The sequence below is a fragment of the Grammomys surdaster genome, unplaced genomic scaffold (genome assembly GCF_004785775.1).
Source record: "Grammomys surdaster isolate TR1022 unplaced genomic scaffold, NIH_TR_1.0 174, whole genome shotgun sequence".
NCBI classification, from domain to species: domain Eukaryota; kingdom Metazoa; phylum Chordata; class Mammalia; order Rodentia; family Muridae; genus Grammomys; species Grammomys surdaster.
Window position 1 is genome coordinate 2,491,248 of NW_021604622.1, and position 19,495 is coordinate 2,510,742.

Here is a 19,495-nt window from a genome sequence, read left to right on the forward strand (position 1 = left end):
AGGAGAGGAGAGGAGAGGAGAGGAGAGGAGAGGAGAGGAGAGGAGAGGAGAGGAGAGGAGAGGAGAGGAGAGGAGAGGAGAGGAGAGAAGCAAAGCAATACCAAAGCCCTGTACCCCGTAGAAATATCTGGGCCATCAGTATTGTCCAACGACCTTGAGAAATCAAGTGAGCTGCAACTAGCCATTCTGCTTTCCAATCTTGTCACCCTTTCACCCCTTAAAAAAGCTTGAAAGAGCTCCGCCATAGTTTGGCGTTCGAACAGAAAATGGTCGTCTCACTTCATGGGTCTTAGGTGAGGTAGGTAGGCAAGGAGCTCGGGACTAAATAACTACAGAAACTGCAGCGGTATCCTCCCTCCCCTGCTCCCCATAGCCCTGGTCATCAGAATGTGTTTTTGTGGTTTAACTCCTTGAAGCAGCTTTTTGGTTCTCAAAAAACATTTAATATACATACATTTAATGGCTGCCATTTTAATATATACACCATGGTTGAGCCTCTCCCCAGCCCCACATACTTTCAAGAGGATCATGGGAATGAACACCCTCAAAGAGCTCGGCTGTACTTTGGTATGGGAAGAGAAAAGGGTCATCTCACATCATGAATATTCTTACTGAGCTTATAAATATTCATAACTACATAATTTAAAATCTGTACCACAATACACAGTGGGCTGCTAGCACCTTCTTTCCCCAAATCTGTGTGAACCTTCTTCAATCTCCCTCCAGAGTAGAATGTATGTACGATGCTTTGCTAAGTAAACTTCTGTTTCAAGTGTTTGTACCTCCACTAAATTCTTTCCTGAAGAATTCAGTCCCAAGTAAAAAATGGTGGAAGGAAAGAGGAGATTCCCAGCAGTTAGTTTCTGACCCCTACATGTATGGTAGAATATGTGAGTGGACTTGTGGTCATCTGTGTGAGTATACACACAGAAAATAAATAGATAAATGTAAAAAGAAAAATAAATGAGAACTAAATAGAAACTTCCACCTAGTAAAAGCACCCATATTGGAAGGTGGCATCACTGCTTATAATGTTGCTAGATCAAGGTTGAGACAGACTTTTTTTGATGTCTAAGCCCCACCCTATTATTTGGTCTGGCAGTATGTGTCTTAGTTTGGGTTTCTATTGCTGTGAAGAGACACTATTTTGGGAAGGCCTTACAGTTCAGAGGTTAAGTCTATTATCATGGAGGGAATCATGGTAAAGTGCAGGCAGGCATAGTGCTGGAGAGGGTCTAAGAGACCTACATCTATATCTGTAGGCAGCGGAGAGGAAGGGTGAGCCACTGGGCCTAGGATGAGCTTTTGAAACCTCAAAGCCTATTCCAAGTGACACGCTTCCTCCAATAAGGACACATCTCCTAATTGTGCTACTTCCTATGAACTTATGGGGATCATTTTCGTCCAAACCACCACAGTACACTAAACTCATGATGTGTGGGTTACTAACATGCCACTCTGCCATGCAAAGGGTTGGTTTTAGTCACAGTACACTGAGATAGAAAGGGCAGCTACAGATGTTGTTGCCTCAGCCTTTCTCCCAGTAATTCTAAATTCTGTTTTCTAGCCTTGTAGGTAGACAAAAAGGTACAAGAAAGTATGTCTCCTCCTGAATATGATGTACATGTTATATCCTTCAGAAGAAATGGTGGCATCGGACCAATGGTTAAAACTTAGTGGGTACATAATCACCCCTGTAAAGATGGGTGGGTATGTTAGTTGTCAAGCAACTTAATTGTCAAGCTTAATCTTAATTGTCCACTTGATGAGCTCTAGAATCAGTGTGGAACGGTGCTTCTGTGAGAGATTATGTCTATTACCCCGTGGCTGTGCCTGAGAAGAAGTTTCTAGATTAAATTCATGTAAGTAAGAAAACACATGACAAGTCTGGGTAGTTTCAGGAACTGGGTCCTGGATGGAACATAATGGAGGGGGAAACTGAGCACAGGAGCAATGGTTGTTCTATTCCTTAACTGAAATGTCACCAGCCGACTCCAGCTCCCACCACTGTGACCTTCCCAGAAGGACAGACTGCAACTGCAAAATGTGAGAAAAAAAATCCTTCCTTCCCAAGTTGCTTTGGTTGGGATATTTTCATCACAGCAGTGAGAAAATTACTTCAGCACCCAAGCACCTTTTCCTAGCACCGTATCTGGTCTAAGTTTGGCTCTAAAACATCAGTTAAGGCTGTTCCCAAATTCACTGTACAGACAATATGACTTATGAGCATTTATTACCCTCAGGAAGTTCGGAAGTTTGGCACATACTAGGTACAAATAGAAACAGCCCCTAATAAAATTCTTGGACACCTGAGTCTCTAACAAGTTTCCCTAGTGACCTCCTTTGCACATGTGTCTTTACAAATCATTGCTGGGGGACATGGCACATCACTCTAACTCTGAATGTACTTTATGGTACAGATTCCATCCAAAAGAAAGAAGGGTGGAACTGAGCAGTCACCCTCATTTTAGGGATATTTCCTGGAAGTTTCAGACATAATGCTTAACTATCCCTCCCAGTGATCAAAAAAACTAGTCAGTTGACCATATCCACATGCAGGAAAGGCTAGTAAATACAGTGTCTGTTATTCCTAATATAAACTCTGCTAAAAGGGAAATATCTATTATTGAAAGACGGAAATTGGTTATTGGAGGTAATTTGCATCTGAGATGAGAAGCTACTGCAGATTTTATTGAGCTGATATAATTTGAGGACCGGGTCAGAGATCTTTAAGAACAATTCATTAATATGAATCTTTGGACATCAGGAAATTAATAAGAAAGCCTGATTGTTGCTTCACTGGAAACAACACACCAATGCCAGATATGGTAATGAGTGCCTGTAATCTTAGCACTGGGATAGGGGAGACAGAGAGAAGAAGCCTCAGTAGTAGTTCAAGGCCATCCTTAGCTATGTAAGGAATTTGAGTGTTACAAACAAGGTTACAAGCAAGCCATCTTGGGCTATGAGATCTTATCTCAAAATAAAAATCAAAACAAATCAAGTCATGACACAAGAAAGAGGAGGACCATAAGTGAGGAAGAAAAGATCTTCAGTGCGAAGAAGGGAGGGGAAGATAGTGGAATACTCGTGACATGTTCCTGTTGGGCCTCCTCTTCTGTTTCATGTGGAGTTTCCTGTTTATGAGTTTTCTTCCCCTGCTCTTCTGTCGCTTATGTTTTTCTGGAGATTGGTTTATTTTTTCATTGGTGGAATTCATCCTACCCTTCCTTTACCCATAGGCAAATTTACACACTATTGCTTCTCTATTGCTGCTTAGCCTTATAATTTTTTTCTCTCCATATTTCAGGAAATCTGAGGTTGATCAGATAGCTAATCCTTCCCTTTAAACAATGGAAGAGCTTCAGGAGATCTTAACTAAGTTTACTGGCTTCTAGATAAGATAGCATGTGGTGGTTTGAATGAGAATGCCCCGCCCTCAGAGGCTCATGTGTGTTCATGTTTGGTCTGCAATTGGTGGGACTATTGGGGAAGGATTTAGGGGTGTGGCTTGTTGAAAGAGGTGTGTCATTCAAAGGGCTCAGAAGTTCCCAGTTAGCTCTCTCTGTCTCGTGGTTGTTGTCTTAACATGTAATCTTACAGCTTCTGCTCCAGTGACAGCTGCCACGCTTACCGCCATTGTGACCATAGATTTTGACCCTCTGAAACCATAACCAAGAAAAAAGTCTTCCTCAGATGTCTCTTCACAGTACTAAAAAAGTAACTAAGATGCTATTACTGTCTGGAATTATATTTCTTTTAATTTCTAAAATTAAAAAATATTAAATGCAAACTGTGTGTCTACATTTCGCTACATTTTTTAAAATTAGTTTACTTGCTGATCTTTCTTGCTTGTATCTTGTGCTACCCTCCCAAGGATCTTGTCTTTTTTAAGAAGTGTGAATATTAAACTTCATTTGTTGAGCATCATGTTGGTAACAATCCTTTTTATTTTACTTTTTTTTAAGATTACATAGATGTTTATTTTTCCCAGAGATGGGGTTTCTAAATAATCATTTAGTTATCACTGTGTGTGCGGGAGGTTTCCTGCGTGGACAATGTGTATGCGAGTAAATGAACCATGTTTCCACGTCGTGGTTAGAGCACATCTTTATGGCGTTGGCTCTCTCTTCCACCCACACATAGGTTCTGGAAGTTGAACTCAGGTCTCCCGGTTTGTACAGAAAGTCCTTCAACAATCATCTCACTGGCCTCAGAGATGGATCTTGTTAGGTGAAGAATTTTTGAATGACAATTGTTTTCTTTAACAATTTAAAGGTACATTCCCTCTGTCTTCACGATCTTTTTTGTTTTTTCCTTCTGAGGAAACTGTAATGATTCTAATTGTATATTCTGTGGGTTCCTTATCTTTTTTTTTCAACTTCTCCACCATCTCTTTGCCTCTGATGGGTTGTAGTTTCAATGTAAGTTTCACTATAAGATACTAAGTATAGAATTTCATCACAGTTATCCCGGTTGGCTTACATTAGCCCTCTGGTGTTTATTAAATTGTGTCTATCACCAGTTTACATTACCCCTCTGGTGTTTATTGAATTGTGTCTATCACCAGTCTAAGCAAATGCAACACATAGTTTCTTAAAAATATCACGTTCTGCTTGTTTGTTTTTGTCTATCCGCTCTGCGACCCAGCCTGTCTTTGAACTAAAGGCAATCCTCGTGCCTAGCTTCACAGGTCTTGGGATTACAGGCATAAGCCGTCTCATGGAGCTGCGCATGTTCTTTGCTTTCGCGGTGCTTTCCCTGTCAGTACAAGCTCAGTGTTCTCGGGCTTCACACCATCTAGCTTTTCATCGTTTGCATTTAATGACTTCTGTTGTTTCTAATTTTTAATGTATACAAATTTCACTTAGAGGAAATCACCTCTTCTAACATGCAGCTCTGCAAATGTAACACAGTTATATAACCACCAAGGTGAACAAATCCCGGAAGCATTTCATCCTTCGGAAAATAGATGCTATGCCATCCTATAGTCAGTTCCTCTTCCCAGGGGCTTCTGGATCACTCTGGTCCTACCTTCCCCAGAATTTCCATTAAATAAAATCACAACTAGACATCGATTACTTTACTTAGAAGAACATATATGAAATTTGTTCATATTGATTACAATTTGCAAATGTAGTCCTCTCTAATGCTGAATAGCTTTCGATTGAATATTATCTATTCCCCAAATAAAGGGTTACTGGCCTGTTTCTAGGTTTTGTTGATTTAGTTGGCAATTACAAGTAAAGCTGCTATAGACATCCACGTTGAGAATTTTTGTTCCACGTTAAGCTATGGTTTCACTTGGGTAAACAGCTAGGAACAGTGTTTGCTTGATTTTATGTAAATATATACACATATATATATACATATGTGTGTGTGTGTGTGTGTGTGTGTGTGTATCTTCACAAGAAACTACCCAACTGGTTCCCAAAGTAACCAAATCATTTTATGTCCCCATCCAACCAACAAAGTAAGATCGTTCTAGTTGCTACACAGTCTCACCATTGCTTAAATCATTATATTAAGCGTGGAGTGGTAGCTTGGTGTGTTTTAATGAACATGTTTCAAATAACTCATCTTATTGTGTAATTACTGGTGTTCTTATTTTCCATAGATTTTTTTCTTAAAGAAAAAATACAACTAAGTGTTGAGGGGTCTCTAGTTAGCTTGTATACGAGTACTTTATCCAATACAGGATTAAAAATATTTTTCCCAGGCTGGGGATATAAATAATCATATGATGTCCCAGGTTTAATCTCCAATACAACAAAAGAGAAACAACCAACGAGTACTATGTTTTCTTTTTTTTTTTAATTGCTTTTTTTTTTTCGATTTTTCGAGACAGGGTTTCTGTGTAGCCCTGGCTGTCCTGGAACTCACTCTGTAGACCAGGCTAGCCTCGAACTCTCGAACTCAGAAATCTGCCTGCCTCTGCCTCCCAAGTGCTGGGATTAAAGGCGTGCACCACCACCGCCCGGCTGTACTATGTTTTCTAGAAGTCTTTTATTCCAAAAGTGTATTTTCTAGGGATATTCTGCCTTTGATAAAAATACGTCCAGTTTATCATTTTCCCCTGTATGTATTGGTCATGCTTCTGCTATCATGGCTCAGGAATGCTTCTCACAGAATCATGACCATTTTCTACTGCTTTCTTCTAGACATTTGAAGTCTTAGGTTCATGATCCATTTTGACTCAGAGTCTTTGTAAGTTTTAAAGTATAGATCAATATCCATTAATTATAGATGGAAATCCAGTTGAGCCAGCACCATTTGTTGAAAAGGCTATTCTCTTTACAATGGATTGCTTTGCCATATTAATCAAAATTTAATTGCACATAACTTTTTCTGAGCTTTTTATTTCTTTGCTATTAATTTATATGGATTTCCTTCCTCTAAAATTGTCTGGTAGCTTTAAATAAGTCTTGAAATCAGAAATTGTGAGTTCCCTAAATTAGTTTTTCCTTGGCACTGTGCTGGCTATCTTAGCATCTTTCTCTTTATATAAGTATGAGAGGCATTTGCTACGTTAAATAACTTGAGAGCAAGCTTTGGCACTTCCTATCTCCCAACGAGTTGACTCATTTCATTTAAGCAGTCAAAATCATTGGCATAAAATTAATATTTCCTTCCCAGCTTTGAGTATTAGTTATGTTATAATGGCCCATGTTTTGTTTCTAATGTTTGTTTCTTTACTTTCTTGATCAGTCTGACCAGATTGATCAATTTTAGGGTTTTTTTCTCAGACAAAGACTTTTTAATTTTTAAAAATTACGTGTATGGGTGTGTGGGGGGATAAGTATGTGAGTGAGGATGTCCCTGGAGCCTGGAGGAGTCAGGTCCCAGGAGAGCTGGGCTTACTGGTGGCAATGAGGTACCGGTGTGGGTGTTGGGAGCTGATCCCAGGCACTGTGCAAGTGGAGGGCTCACTCTGACAGCTGAGCCATCTCTCCAGCCCCAAGAAAACAGATTTTACTGTTTTCCTCTTCTCAATTTCTGCACTTACTTTCACCATTAACTTTTTTCCCTTTTGGTTTTGATTCAATTTGCTGCTCTTTCACTGACGTAGAAGCACAAGACTTTGGTTTTAGACCTTTTCTTGTTTTTAAAGAAAAAAAATCATCAAATTAGTTATGCAATGTTTACAGCCATTCCAACAATTTTGGTTTGCTGTGTTTTTATTTATATTTAATTCCAAATACCGTCTAGTTTGCCCATTGGTTTTTAGTTTATTATATGGGTTATTTGGGTGCCTCCTGCTGTTTAATTTCTACAATCTGGGAATTTGTCAGGCTTTAAAAATATTACCAATTGCTAATTTAATTTCATTATTATAGGGCATACACATATGCTTCTTATTATTTCAATTGGTTAGGTTTTTTTATAGTCCAAGTCACTCCCTACGTTGGTAAATACTGCATGTTTGTTTGGAAGGAGGGTGCAGTCCTTACCTGCCAGAGTGCTCTCTAAATGTCCTTTAGTAGCACGAGTGATAATGTTGCTTATGTTTTCTAAGCCCTGGATATTAGTTACTTTTCTGTTGTTGTTATAGAAAACTATGGTAAAGGTAACTTATGAGAGAAAACACTTAATTGGCTTTACGTTTCCAGAGGGTTAGAGCCCATAATTGTACAGCCATAATTGTACAGCCAAGGCATGGGAGCTCAGAGAACACATCTGGAACCTTCAAGCAGGAGGAAGAGAGTGGGCTTTCAAACTCAATGACTGCCCCACCCCCACCCCCGTGACCATAGGGCCAAACCTCCTGAACCTTCTCAAACAGTTCCACCAACTGTTGAACAAGGCACAAACATACAAGTCTATCATTCCCGCCACCACACTTGGACTGATTTGTAAAATGTTTTTTATGGTTTACTGACAAAAGGGAGTTGTTGTTTTCCAGCATCTTGGATATTTGTTCCTACTTCCTTGCAATTTTATTTTATTTTATTTTATTTTATTTTATTTTACTTTATTTTATTTTACTTTATTTATTTTTGGTTTTTCAAGACAGGGTTTCTCTGTGTAGTCTTGGCTGTCCTGAAACTCACTCTGTAGACCAAGCTGCCTCAAACTCAGAAATCCGCCTGCCTCTGCCGCCCAAGTGCTGGGATTAAAGGTGTACGCCACCACTGCCCAGCATTTTGGAAACTTTTATTACTGCAGATACACCTAGCCTGATTTTGTCTCCCTAGTGAATTGATCATCTTACTAACGAACCACTTCTCTACATCCCTCATTAGTGTTCTTCTGAATTCTGTCTCATATTGATAGTCATATTAGCCTCCATTTGATTAGTGTTTCACAGTGTATCTATCCCCTTCTGTTTACTTTTTTACTAACATGAATTTATTGTAAATATTAATAATGCCTAGTGTAGTATTTCAACACACATGTACTACATGGATCAGATTCAGCTTCTCTTTATTTACCTTCCATTTGACTCCTTCCTAGTCTCTCGTAATCACCATTCTGGATTTAAAATAACATTATAGGGCTGGAGAGGGTAGCACTTGCCACTCAGTTGTAAGACTTACACAAATCCAGACTTGCAGAAACACACACACACACACACACACACACACACACACACACACACACACAGAAAACTTAAATAAAAATGCCAGGCAATGGTATTGCACACCTTTAATCCCAGCACTTGGGAGGCACAGTCTGAGTTCTAGGATAGGACATCTTGGTCTACAGAGAACCAGTTCTAAGACAGCCAGGGTTGCAGAAAGACACCCAGTCTTGCTTTAAAAAAGAAATAAAAAAGAAAGAGAGAGAGAGAGAGAGAGAGAGAGAGAGAGAGAGAGAGAGAGAGAGAGAAAAGAAACTGAAAAATGAACCATATCATTTTCCACGGAGATAACAAGTCATTGATTGTTTCATCCTTAGAACAAATTCTTCTTTTTAACATGGCAATTTACCTCCTCACCCCTTAATATACTACGACATTAGACATTAAAAACCCCTCAAAAACATAGATAATAGTAAACTATGCAAAGCTTCCCAGAGCCCTGCCCAAAAGTTGTTAAACTTTAAATTTCAGTAAATAATCAAGAGACCCGTGTGCAAATTTCCGAGTCTCCTGCACAGTAGAGGTTCCTCATCTCTGGTACCCTGCTCACCAGACATAGCTAAAATCAATCATTTCAGTTCCTAGCCAGAACTACTGCCGTTGTGTTAGCTCTCACAACTTTGTGTTATGTTAAAAAAAATTCCCAGGGATAAAACCAGAGAGAATGTAGCACTCTCTTTGTTTCTTTATCTCAAGGTCACAGTATCACAGAGACATTGTCAAAAAAGAAAAAAAAAAAACAACAACTCATTCCTCGGAGCAATGGGTACTTTGTATTGTTTCCGATAGTCACTACCTAAAGTCCCAATTATCTCTCAACTTTAAGTATAAATTTTCCCGGAAATAACACAGTTCCATCGGTTTTACCTTCTGATTCTTAGTAGTGGCGACATTTCCCTATGATTTTGATAATATAAACCTTTTTTTAAAAATAGGATCATGATATGTCATGATACAATTTTCCAGTACATGCCAGAAGTTTCTCCTAAAAGAACTTGTAGTTGCTGCTGACGGAGGGCAGGGGGCGCAACCAACCTGGGCTCACTTTGGTCCGCCTCCTGATGCTGAGCACAAAGAAAGGAAGAGTCTGGCTCTCCAACCTTGTGTGCTTCTTGCCTTCTCCCTGCTGTGCCTGTGGCATTTATCCCTAGAGTAATACCACTCACCACTTTTCCTGCTCTTTATTCTGATTTTACTGTTCTGTACACCTCACCGCCTACTGAAGAAGAGCAACCACAGGCCTTTTACTTCCCAAGCAAGCAGTGTACTACCAAGATATATATCTTGAATCTCTTACATCTCTTATTTTGGTTTTATGTTCTGTTGTGGAGGACTTTTGAGGAGGTTGTTTGTTTGTTTGTTTGTTTCATTTTGGTTTTTTGTTTAAAGGGCTTGTTTATTTTATGTATTGGAGTACATCTACACCATAGCTGTCTTCAGACACAGCAGAAGAGGGAATTGGATCCCCGGACGGTTGTGAGCCACCATGACGTTTCTGGGAATTGAACTTAAGTCCTCTGGACAAGCAGTCAGTGCTCTTAACCACTGAGTCGTCTCTCCAGTTCTTGAAGAGCTTTGTTTAAACTTTCTTCCTCCAAGATCGAAAGACAGTCTATTGATAGTCTTCAGATTCACAATTTACCTGGCATTTGGTCAGCAGGCTAAATCAGTATAAGGTGTCCTGATGAAGGAAAGAATTAGGAATTTTATAGATCACAGGAGTTCCCAGAGGAGCCTTCCTCGTTAGCATATGCCTATATACCAAGCTAAATGAATTTAAGGAGGATGTTTTAAACTATATGTCACAAAATGTACACACAGTCTAAACACAGTCTTACAGAGCTATATGTGATGGCCCACGTCTGCAATTCTAGCACTCAAGAAGCTGGGATAGAAGGACTGCAGGGGCAAAGACAGCCTGGGCTACATAGAACCTATCCAAAAAAAAAAAAATCTTGCAAAGAAACTATGTGCGCATATAACAGAATAATGAAAGCAAAGCACAAAGTTTCCAGACTCTGACAGATCCCATGGTTCTGATTTTAGCATTTCCAGGTTTTTCTTATAAGAAAATAAAAGCAATAATGGTACAACTAGATGTTGTGTCTAAAGATTGAAATTATTACCATTATGTGAAATAGGAATTTACACGCATTACCTGTTATTCCTCAGATCTTAAGTATAAACTATCCCAGGAAATGTTAGCCATTGATGCTACAAAGCTGGCTGATTTGTAAAATATTTTTTTTAAATCAGCAGACTATGAGTATAGTATCTATATACTTTTAGTGATGTTAGAGGTTACATGCTATTGAATTCAGTATTTTTCAAAAAGAAACATTTGTTTCTATCCATAGACAGAAAGTCCTATTTTCTTCAGGGACTATAGTGGTATTTCCTGCTACAGTTAAAAAAAAAAAAGTGGCTGAAACAAACAGACAAACAAGATCTGTTGCTGAAGCTGAAATTTAGCTCCATTGGTAAAGCAGGGCAGAAAATATATATAGCAATTACGAAATTTTTTCCATGCAGTTGGCAAGAAGCATAGGTTCTTCCACACATGCCATCTTATGGAATCAGCTAAATTCTCTTCAGTACCAAAATATCTAAGCAATTCCTCCTCCCATCCCCATGCCACCAAAGTAAAAATATATCAAAGAATGTGTATCCTTATCACCAAATAACTTCCTTCATTAGAGCAGTGCCCCAGGAAAGTCAGTAAAGCACTTCCTGCAAATGAAATTTTAAAACAAGATTCAAACAGAAGAATAGAGATGGTTTAACCTCTAATCATTTTCTAGAAACAAAACCTTCACTATGGTTTAAGTTCTTGACAGTTTAAGATGAGAAGAGAGTGACTATAAAAATACTTTGGAGTTCTCTGTCCCGTGATGGCTGGTACCTCCTAAAAGCTACCTATCAGATTCTTAAAATGTACTCTTTCCCTTCTGGGACAAATGTGATACCAATAACTGAGCACATTACAACTTTCAACAGACTTGGGTTAAGGCAAGAACATTAGGTTTCACAGTGCTGTGATTTTCCTTCTAAAAATGATTAAAATATAAATATGTCACATAAGTTTTTATATTTTCACTTCTACAAATATTGAAAATAGAATTTTCCTATCTGTGTAAATATCTTTCAGATGAATTGTTCTGAAAGTGAGTTGTTAGTTTTTACTGAAACTTTCTAAATGTTCTGTCTTCTAGTTTCCTGGGGAAACTGCTTTTTAAAAAAGACGAACATTTATCAGTAAAGTTAAGTTTTCAAATCTTAGTATAAGTTCTGATGGAACTGGAAAATAGAGATTAGAATTTAAAAACTGCAAGCAATTGAATGGTTCTTTGCTATTAGCTTTAATTGTTGTGAGATTTTATTTGTATGAAATTACATTTTTAGAACCAGACTTTTGAATTGCTATAGCACAAGATTCAATAAGACATACAGGAAAGAATTAAGGATCTTTTAGTTCTATTAAGATGATCTCTTCCATTAGTAAAGCAATAACTTTGAATATTTTTATTTCATCTTTATGTTTTGTTTTAACAATAAAATGGTAAATACACGTTTGCTTTTCTTTTTAATAACAGTGATACAAAAACAATTTTGATATGTTAAGTGCTTACCAAATTAGTATTATATCAAGTATTTGTGATTTGACTTTAAAATAGCCAAGAAAATTTCTCTAGTTTTCCTTACAAAAGATTATCCAAGTGAGATTTTGTTTTTAAAATATAGTGAGAAAAACAAGGAAAAACACCACTCAGACTTCTAGTACCCCCAAACCACAATTGAAATCATAGTGTATATGCTTCTAGATGGTGTTATGAATGAATGTACAGATATTTATTTTTTATTAATATTGGTTTATTCTTCATTTAAAACTATGTAGGGGCCTTTATACCTTACAGAATTATTTAAAATAAGTCTTAAATAATATTTTTGGACAGAATAAAATGTAAAGAAATCCTCAAAGTGCTTAAATCCTCCTTAAATATAACTTTTTTTTTGATGTGCTCAAAGATGGAACCTCACAATCCTCTGGGAGAAGGGTAGCAGCATCTGTCTCATCGACTCCATTGTCTGTCATTTTAATGGCTTTTATCTAGATAGCAAATGTGTGGCTTGACAACAAAGACAAGTTACCAAGAGACAGTCTCACCAAACGTTGTGGTTTTCAGTTTGTTTTACCTCCATATGGCCTATGTAGCAAAGCAGATAGACTAAAGGGAACCAAGATTTTGGCAAGGAGGCTTTTGTTTCTGTTCAGCATTACAACTGTGCCTCAAACCGATAAAGTTATAAACTGTGTGCAGCAGGATAGGAGACTGAAGCAGCCTGTGACCAGCAGTGAAGTCATAGCATCTTTAAAACCAAGTGAGCTGTCAGTCAGAGGTGTGGTCTTGGACTCCTTCTCATATAACATTTTTTATCAATGACTAATATTAGAAAAAAATTCATTGACACAGTAAATTGAAACCTAACTGGGAAATGAGAACTAAGAAGAGGAAGTCATATCCACAGTGGCTAGATTAGAGTCAAAATAAAATTACAGAAGTAGTAAACAAAGTGAGCAAGTCTTTGGGGCGGGTTAAAACAAACAAGGGGAAAACCAGTCTCAAGGGAAAATTTTAACAAGCATCGCAGAAAATAGCCAGGCTTCTTCTTCTTCTTTTTTTTTCTTAATAAGTAGCTTGTGTTCTGGGGTCAATTATGATTGGTATCATTTAAAACTCAAGCATAACATTGTATCCTTTATTCTTTACTATAACTCACCTAAAGTCCTCATTCCTAGATGAGTGTCATTTATTCTTTTGATCAGAATGCCACCCCCTTTTAAGAGCAAATGTGAGGAACCCAGCTCACTGAAATAGAAGCCGAAGGAAACAAATAATGACTGCTACATTGAAAATGAGGTGTGTGTGTGTGTGTGTGTGTGTGTGTGTGTCTGTGTGTTCTCCCTCCTGTAAGAGATGGAATAAGTTAAATAGTCGCCTTCAAATAAGGACACACAGTTATGAAGATAAAAGTCTTGGGAGTTCCTTGACTAACTTAAAGTCAGACAATTGTACTCACTTTCAAGAAAGACTGGAACTTAAAGGAACTTACAACAGGTTAGGAAATAATTTAAAATAAGTGAGGATCAACATGAGCACCGGAAGGCTCATTTGAAAATCTGCTAGTATTTTCAACGGACAGATTTCTACTATTTTGTCTTGTTTTTATTGATAGTGATGTGTGGAGGGATGAAAGATAAACGTTTCAATGTCCTAGCCAGCCCCCAAGCTTTGTGGTCTTCATCTGAAGCAGGAAATAGAGTAAATAACTTCCACGGAGACTCGAAAGTTATAAAAAAAGAAAAAGAAGCAAGCTTGTTATTTATCAAGGCTTGTACTGATAGTGTCAGGGAATATTTCTTTAAAGCCTTGTAATTGTGTTCGATCCTTAAATCTAAGAGCAACAGAGCAGCAGAAGCCAGAATGTAGAGCTCATCCCGAGGGACACGGAATGTGCAGATGTGGGCTAGTACCCTAAGAGAGTCAGCAATCCAAGTTTATTTTCTTGACGTTCCTCAATTTTTTCTTTTAAAAACTTTTCTTGCTTCTACAACTGTCATAGATCAACTGTTGGTTAAAAGGTGCAGGAGACCCAAGCAAGAACAAAAAATCCAGGCGTGACCCCACCATTGAAAAGGGAATAGCAGTTTACATTCAGATACACATCTTGGATTTTTTCCCCCTACATACATGCTTGTAAAAGTATTTTATAATGGATCCTTTGAATTTTATATGCATTTCGAGCATTTATGAACAAAGGAAATTTATAATTGTTTACTTAATATCACTCTGTTATCTGTTAATATACTAGATCAGCAAAGTCATTTTAAATGACTACTACATTTGCATAATTTCCACCTCTGGGCTTTTAAGTTTGCAATTCTTCACTGTTAACAAGGGGAGTCTTTCTAACATTTTTTATTTTTCTTTGTGGTTTTAGAGAGGTTTTGGTTTGCTTTATTAAAATTGAGAACATCATCATTATTATTATTTAGAATATTATTAGAACAAAAGAAGCTGAAGGTTTACGCCAACATATATTTGTTTTTGACGTCTACACTAAAAACGAAGTGATTAAGGCAAGATCTCCACGTTTGACTTACTTTTAAGTCTGGAATAGAGCGGTGAGGAATTGGAGGAACAAAATACCCTCTCATAAAGTAATCTAGTTTAAGAGAGTTGCTGGGTGAAGGGCCAAACAAGTACGTAATAAACCCGTAAACTACTCCTTGTTACTTGCATGCATTAAAAACATCGATTTTTAATCATGCATTAGCCAGTGATGTAGGAGCAACAGAAAGCCAGTCTGAAGCGCCCAGCCTCCTCCCTGGGCTCCGAGAGGAGAAGAAACCCTGTCCGGGGCCTCCAGGCGCCGGCGCGCGCCGGGGAAGAGTCCCGCGCTGGGGCGAGCGCCCTGCACGCCGTCTTCTGCACTCCTTGCACGTCCGATGCCAGGCGGACCGAAAGCAAACGTCCGCCCTGCCGCCCGCTCTCGGCGGCGAGCGCCTTTGCCTAAGATCGAGCGCGAAGCCGCTTAGCGCAATGGTCAGAGCGTGGGTGGAAAACAAACTTTGTTAACGTGTTCACTCGGAGCACCGCGGTTCTGGGAAAAGGATCAAAGCGACATTCCTAACTGTAACGCTGTGCGCCTTTCCCCGACCCCACCCTCTCTTTTAATAATAAAATCATCATAATAATTTTAGCCGATGAGTAAGGAAGCGGAGTGAGGGGGGAGTGCAGCGGGGCGGTCCAGCAGGTGGCCCGCCCGCATCCCCGGCCTCCGCCGCGCGCGCGCCCGAGTCCTGGGCCACATCAATGGGAATCCCCCGTGGGAACGGCGCCTCCCACCACGCCTGCGCTCCGACGCCCTGCCCGTGTCCGCGCGCCGGGGTCGCATCCCACCCCGGGTTGGCGCCGCGTTGCTCCGCGCCCGCGGGCGAGCCTCCGTGCCGAGGGGCGGGGGCGCTTTGCCGCGGGGGGCGGGAACGGCGCGCGGGGAGGGGAAGGGGTTCTCGCGCGATCGGGCGAGGTTTCCGGTGTTGTGACTGAAACCCGTCAATATGGCGGCGATCGGCCGCGGCCGCTCTCTGAAGAACCTCCGAATACGAGGTAAAACCCCCGCTGGCCGCCCTCGCTCTCCTTACCCGGTGCCCGCCGCCCGCCGCGGCGCTCGCCTTTGCTCCGGGCCTGAGGTTGGGGGAAGCGAGCCGGGCATCGGGCGCCGACCGGCCTGCGATGGTTTCTAACTGGGGTTGTGTGTCTGTTTCGCACAGGGCGGAATGACAGCGGCGAGGAGAACGTCCCGCTCGATCTGACCCGAGGTAACGCGGGCGACGCGGCCGCAGGGGAGGCGCGGGACGGGAGCGGGACGGGGCGGAGGCCCGGGGCTGGGGAGAGCAGGCACGCGAGCCGCGGGGCAGCGAGGGGCCGAGCCCGCGCCCATCCCCCTGCCCCGCGCCCGTTCCCCCGGGCTGAGCCCTCCGGGCCTCGGGCGTCTGTGGGAGCGCGGGACGGAGACCTCGGTGCAGCCAGGGACCCGGGGCTCTGCGGATGCCCGCTCCCGGGTCCCCGAATCCCGGGGGCGGCCGTGGCCGGGGCGGGGAGGTAGAGGTTGTTATTTAGGTTACTGGAGGATGTTTGTGGGAAGAGCGACCACATCCTGCCCTCCCGGGTCCCCCGGAGCAGATGCTGGACCCGCCGGCTTCTTGCTGACTGCGTGACTGCTCTCCTCTGTCGGCGCGGTCTTCTGGGGGCCCCGCAGCTTTGAGAACGAACTCGGCGGTGAGATCGAGAGCCCGTGGTTAATGCTAAGTGTCCGGTTTATGCCGCGTCTCCCTCTCCCGGGCCCGCTGGGGCTGGAGTTGGCTCTACCGCCCCCTCACCCTGCCGCAGGTTCATTGTGTACCTAATGTCTGCTCTGCAGTGGAGATGGGGTTTGTTTACACCTTCTCGGCGGGGCAAGCCCGGCGTGTAGTTTTTAAGAACCGTATCCCGCCGCACGATCGATCGGTATTTTCTTTCTTCGGTCACCAGACTGGTGTTGATTCCACCGTATCTCGCCGAAGCTTTCGTAGTTCTATGCGCGATTCTTTTCTCTTCCTCCATAAACAGGAGTTGGTCGACAGATTCCGACGGCCATACTCCACAGGGCTAGAGTTGAGCGTAACTAGTTCCGCTGTGTGGAATCACTTTTTGAGATCCGTGAAACACCTTAGGACGTTAAAAGAAAAGAGTCGTAAACATTTTATATGACATAAATTTGTTGTTTTCCCCCCACCCTGTATGTAGTGACCGTCATATAAAGTGTTTGGTGGATGTGAGGTTTGGGAAACTCATCTCTGTATTGACAGCATAATTCAGTCTCAGTTCCGTTTCAGTTTTTGTATTGTAAGAATCCTTCTGTGTAAAAAAAAAAAAAAAAAAAAAGGTTCCTTCAGTGTAGACTGAAAAACTAGTTTTGATTTAGTTACATGAGCACATATTTGTTATTTAGTATTTGGTTCTGATAGTTTAGGAAGTTGTTTTGAGTAAACTAGCCCTTTCAAAGGGTGAAACTTTTTAAAGATACAGTACAGTGTTGTTTAAGTCCTAGAAATGGCAGTTAAATCAGTGATTTGGAACTTTTTTTATTAACTAGGTTTCAGAATCAGTATAGAAAAAGGTCAAGCTTTTGACTTTTTTTTTTTGCAAATTTGTAAACTTAATATATACATAAAAAATATACAAAGTAGATTTTCCAATATGCAGTCTGAATATCATAATACAGACCTGTGACTTAGCATTGTGCTTTTCTAACCATGGAGTTGGTCAGTGATTTAATTTGTATCCAAACAATTGTGTGAAGAGACCACTTGGTAAACTTGTGCCTAGTACCTACAGTACAAACCTGTTCAGATATGGGATTGGAAATGAATTGTATAGTATGTGGTTTTGTTAATCTTCATATATTTCTGTGGTGGTGGTCAGAATTTGGGATTGTAGAAAAGCTTGTATACAAGGTTATTTGAAACTTGCTTCACTTCAATATTAACTCAGGAAGACAAATCTATGGGTATGATTGAAAATAATCTATTCTCTGAGACTTTAAGTAAATGCCTATGTCATATAGTTAGCTGTTTCTGGGGGTTATATAAAATGCTTAGAAAATGTTAGTTTTACTTGTCCCGATAAAATGTACTAGCGTTCCAAATAAGTATTCACAGCCAGTTGACCTGATTGCAAAAGTAATCTTCAACAAAGAGAAGTTACATGATAACTCCATCATAGGAAGTTTAGCGGGAAACAGGTTAGGCGTTAGATTCATATATAGTGGAACACTTGATTAGAGAAAGTGTTATTTTAACAAACATTTCATTGTTTGAAGGCTTGTGGATCACACATGAAGAAAGTTCATGAGGAATTGAACTTTAGTAATGATTTGAGACCCATGAAGCAGTCTGGGTTGCAGCTGCTTGTAGATTAGATTACAATGGGGAAAAAGATAAAGTGTGAGCAACCAAAGTTTTGTTTCACTTCATGCTAAGGCAGTGTTTGCTCTCACGCAGATTGTTTTGTGAAGTCTGCTGTGTAGGTGGACAACTGTGGTCATAGTGATCTGTAAAGGAGACACCCATGCATATCAGAGCACTGACTGTAAAGTCAGATAGTATTCGGATAGTTCTGCATTGTAATCTCAAGGACAACAGTAGTTGGGGGACTTGGGACAAGTTATTTGACCTTGCTTACCTCCTGGTTTCTCCAACTTGAAAAAAAAAATAACTTCAAAGTATTAGTAAGAATGTGAAAGGTAAAGGAAGGTAGTTCTTAACTACTCAGTATAAATTGTCTTAGCATTTATAAGCAATATTTAGTGTTGGTTGCTTCCCTGCACTGGGAAGTTGGAATCTTTAAATCATAGCTTACGAAGTATGTCAGGTGATGGTATGTGCATGTATGTGTGCAGGTGCAGAAGCACATGTGTGCATGTGTGTATAGAAGCCAGAGGACAGCCTAGGGTGTCAGGAGCAATACCCTGTTGGGACAGAAACGACCCAGTGGCCTGGACCTTATCAATTAGGCTAGACTGGCTGGCCAGTAAACAGAGAGATCTGCTTGTCCTTGGGTCCTCAGTGCTGGGATCAAACTGTATGCCACCACACCCAGCCTTTTTACACGGGCTCTGGGTTTTGAACTCGGGGCCTCAAACTTTCAGCAAGCACTTCTCTGGCAGAGCACTTCTCTGACTGAGCAATTTCCCCAAGTCCCAAATTATTGTTTTGACTATTACACATGTATTCAAGGAATTAGACTTCGTTTTTAAGATGCTCTACTTTATTTATCAGGTATATCTGAAATGGAGTATTTAGTGATAACATGTTTTTGCTAGTACTGGCACTTAGGAGGTTGAGACAGGACTGGGAATTGGAGGCCAGTCTGGGCTCTTTGAGACCTGTCTCAAAAAAAACAAAAAACAAACAAACAAAAAACACCAAACAACTAAGTTTAACCAAAAGTACTGTTTGTTGTATGTACTTAGGGTAAGATATGATATTACATTTTGTGAGCCTTAGAATTGTTTTCCCTAACACCAGAAAGTTTTTAGTTATGATGAGTGACTTGTATTCTGATTCTCCTGAGGCCCAGGAGGGTTTGGGGGCTTTGGTTTTGGTACTGGTGTTATTGCTGTGGCTCATACAGAATCCTTGTATTAAAAATTATTGACAGATTAATTTTGACCCATTTAGTAAATCTTAAAGTTAATTTATTAGTAATTCTTGCTTTCAGTTTTGTTCAGAAGCCTACTCTACTTAATTTGTGAAAGTCGCCAGTTTGCTTCTGACACCATTAAATACTCCCTATATTTCACACCAAAATG

At 40.4% G+C, this 19,495-nt stretch overlaps 1 protein-coding gene across 2 annotated transcripts in view; it reads left to right on the forward strand.

Annotated features, from left to right (window-relative positions):
• The first annotated feature begins 15,695 nt into the window (after positions 1–15,695).
• Rictor (RPTOR independent companion of MTOR complex 2) overlaps positions 15,696–19,495 on the forward strand; it is a 100,493-nt gene continuing 96,693 nt past the window's right edge. For both annotated transcript variants that reach the window (XM_028767555.1, XM_028767557.1), the window contains exons 1-2: positions 15,696–15,750; positions 15,915–15,962. In XM_028767555.1, the coding sequence (XP_028623388.1) occupies positions 15,702–15,750; positions 15,915–15,962 (97 nt within the window). In that variant the 5' untranslated portion in view covers positions 15,696–15,701. The remainder of the gene's footprint in view (positions 15,751–15,914; positions 15,963–19,495) is intronic.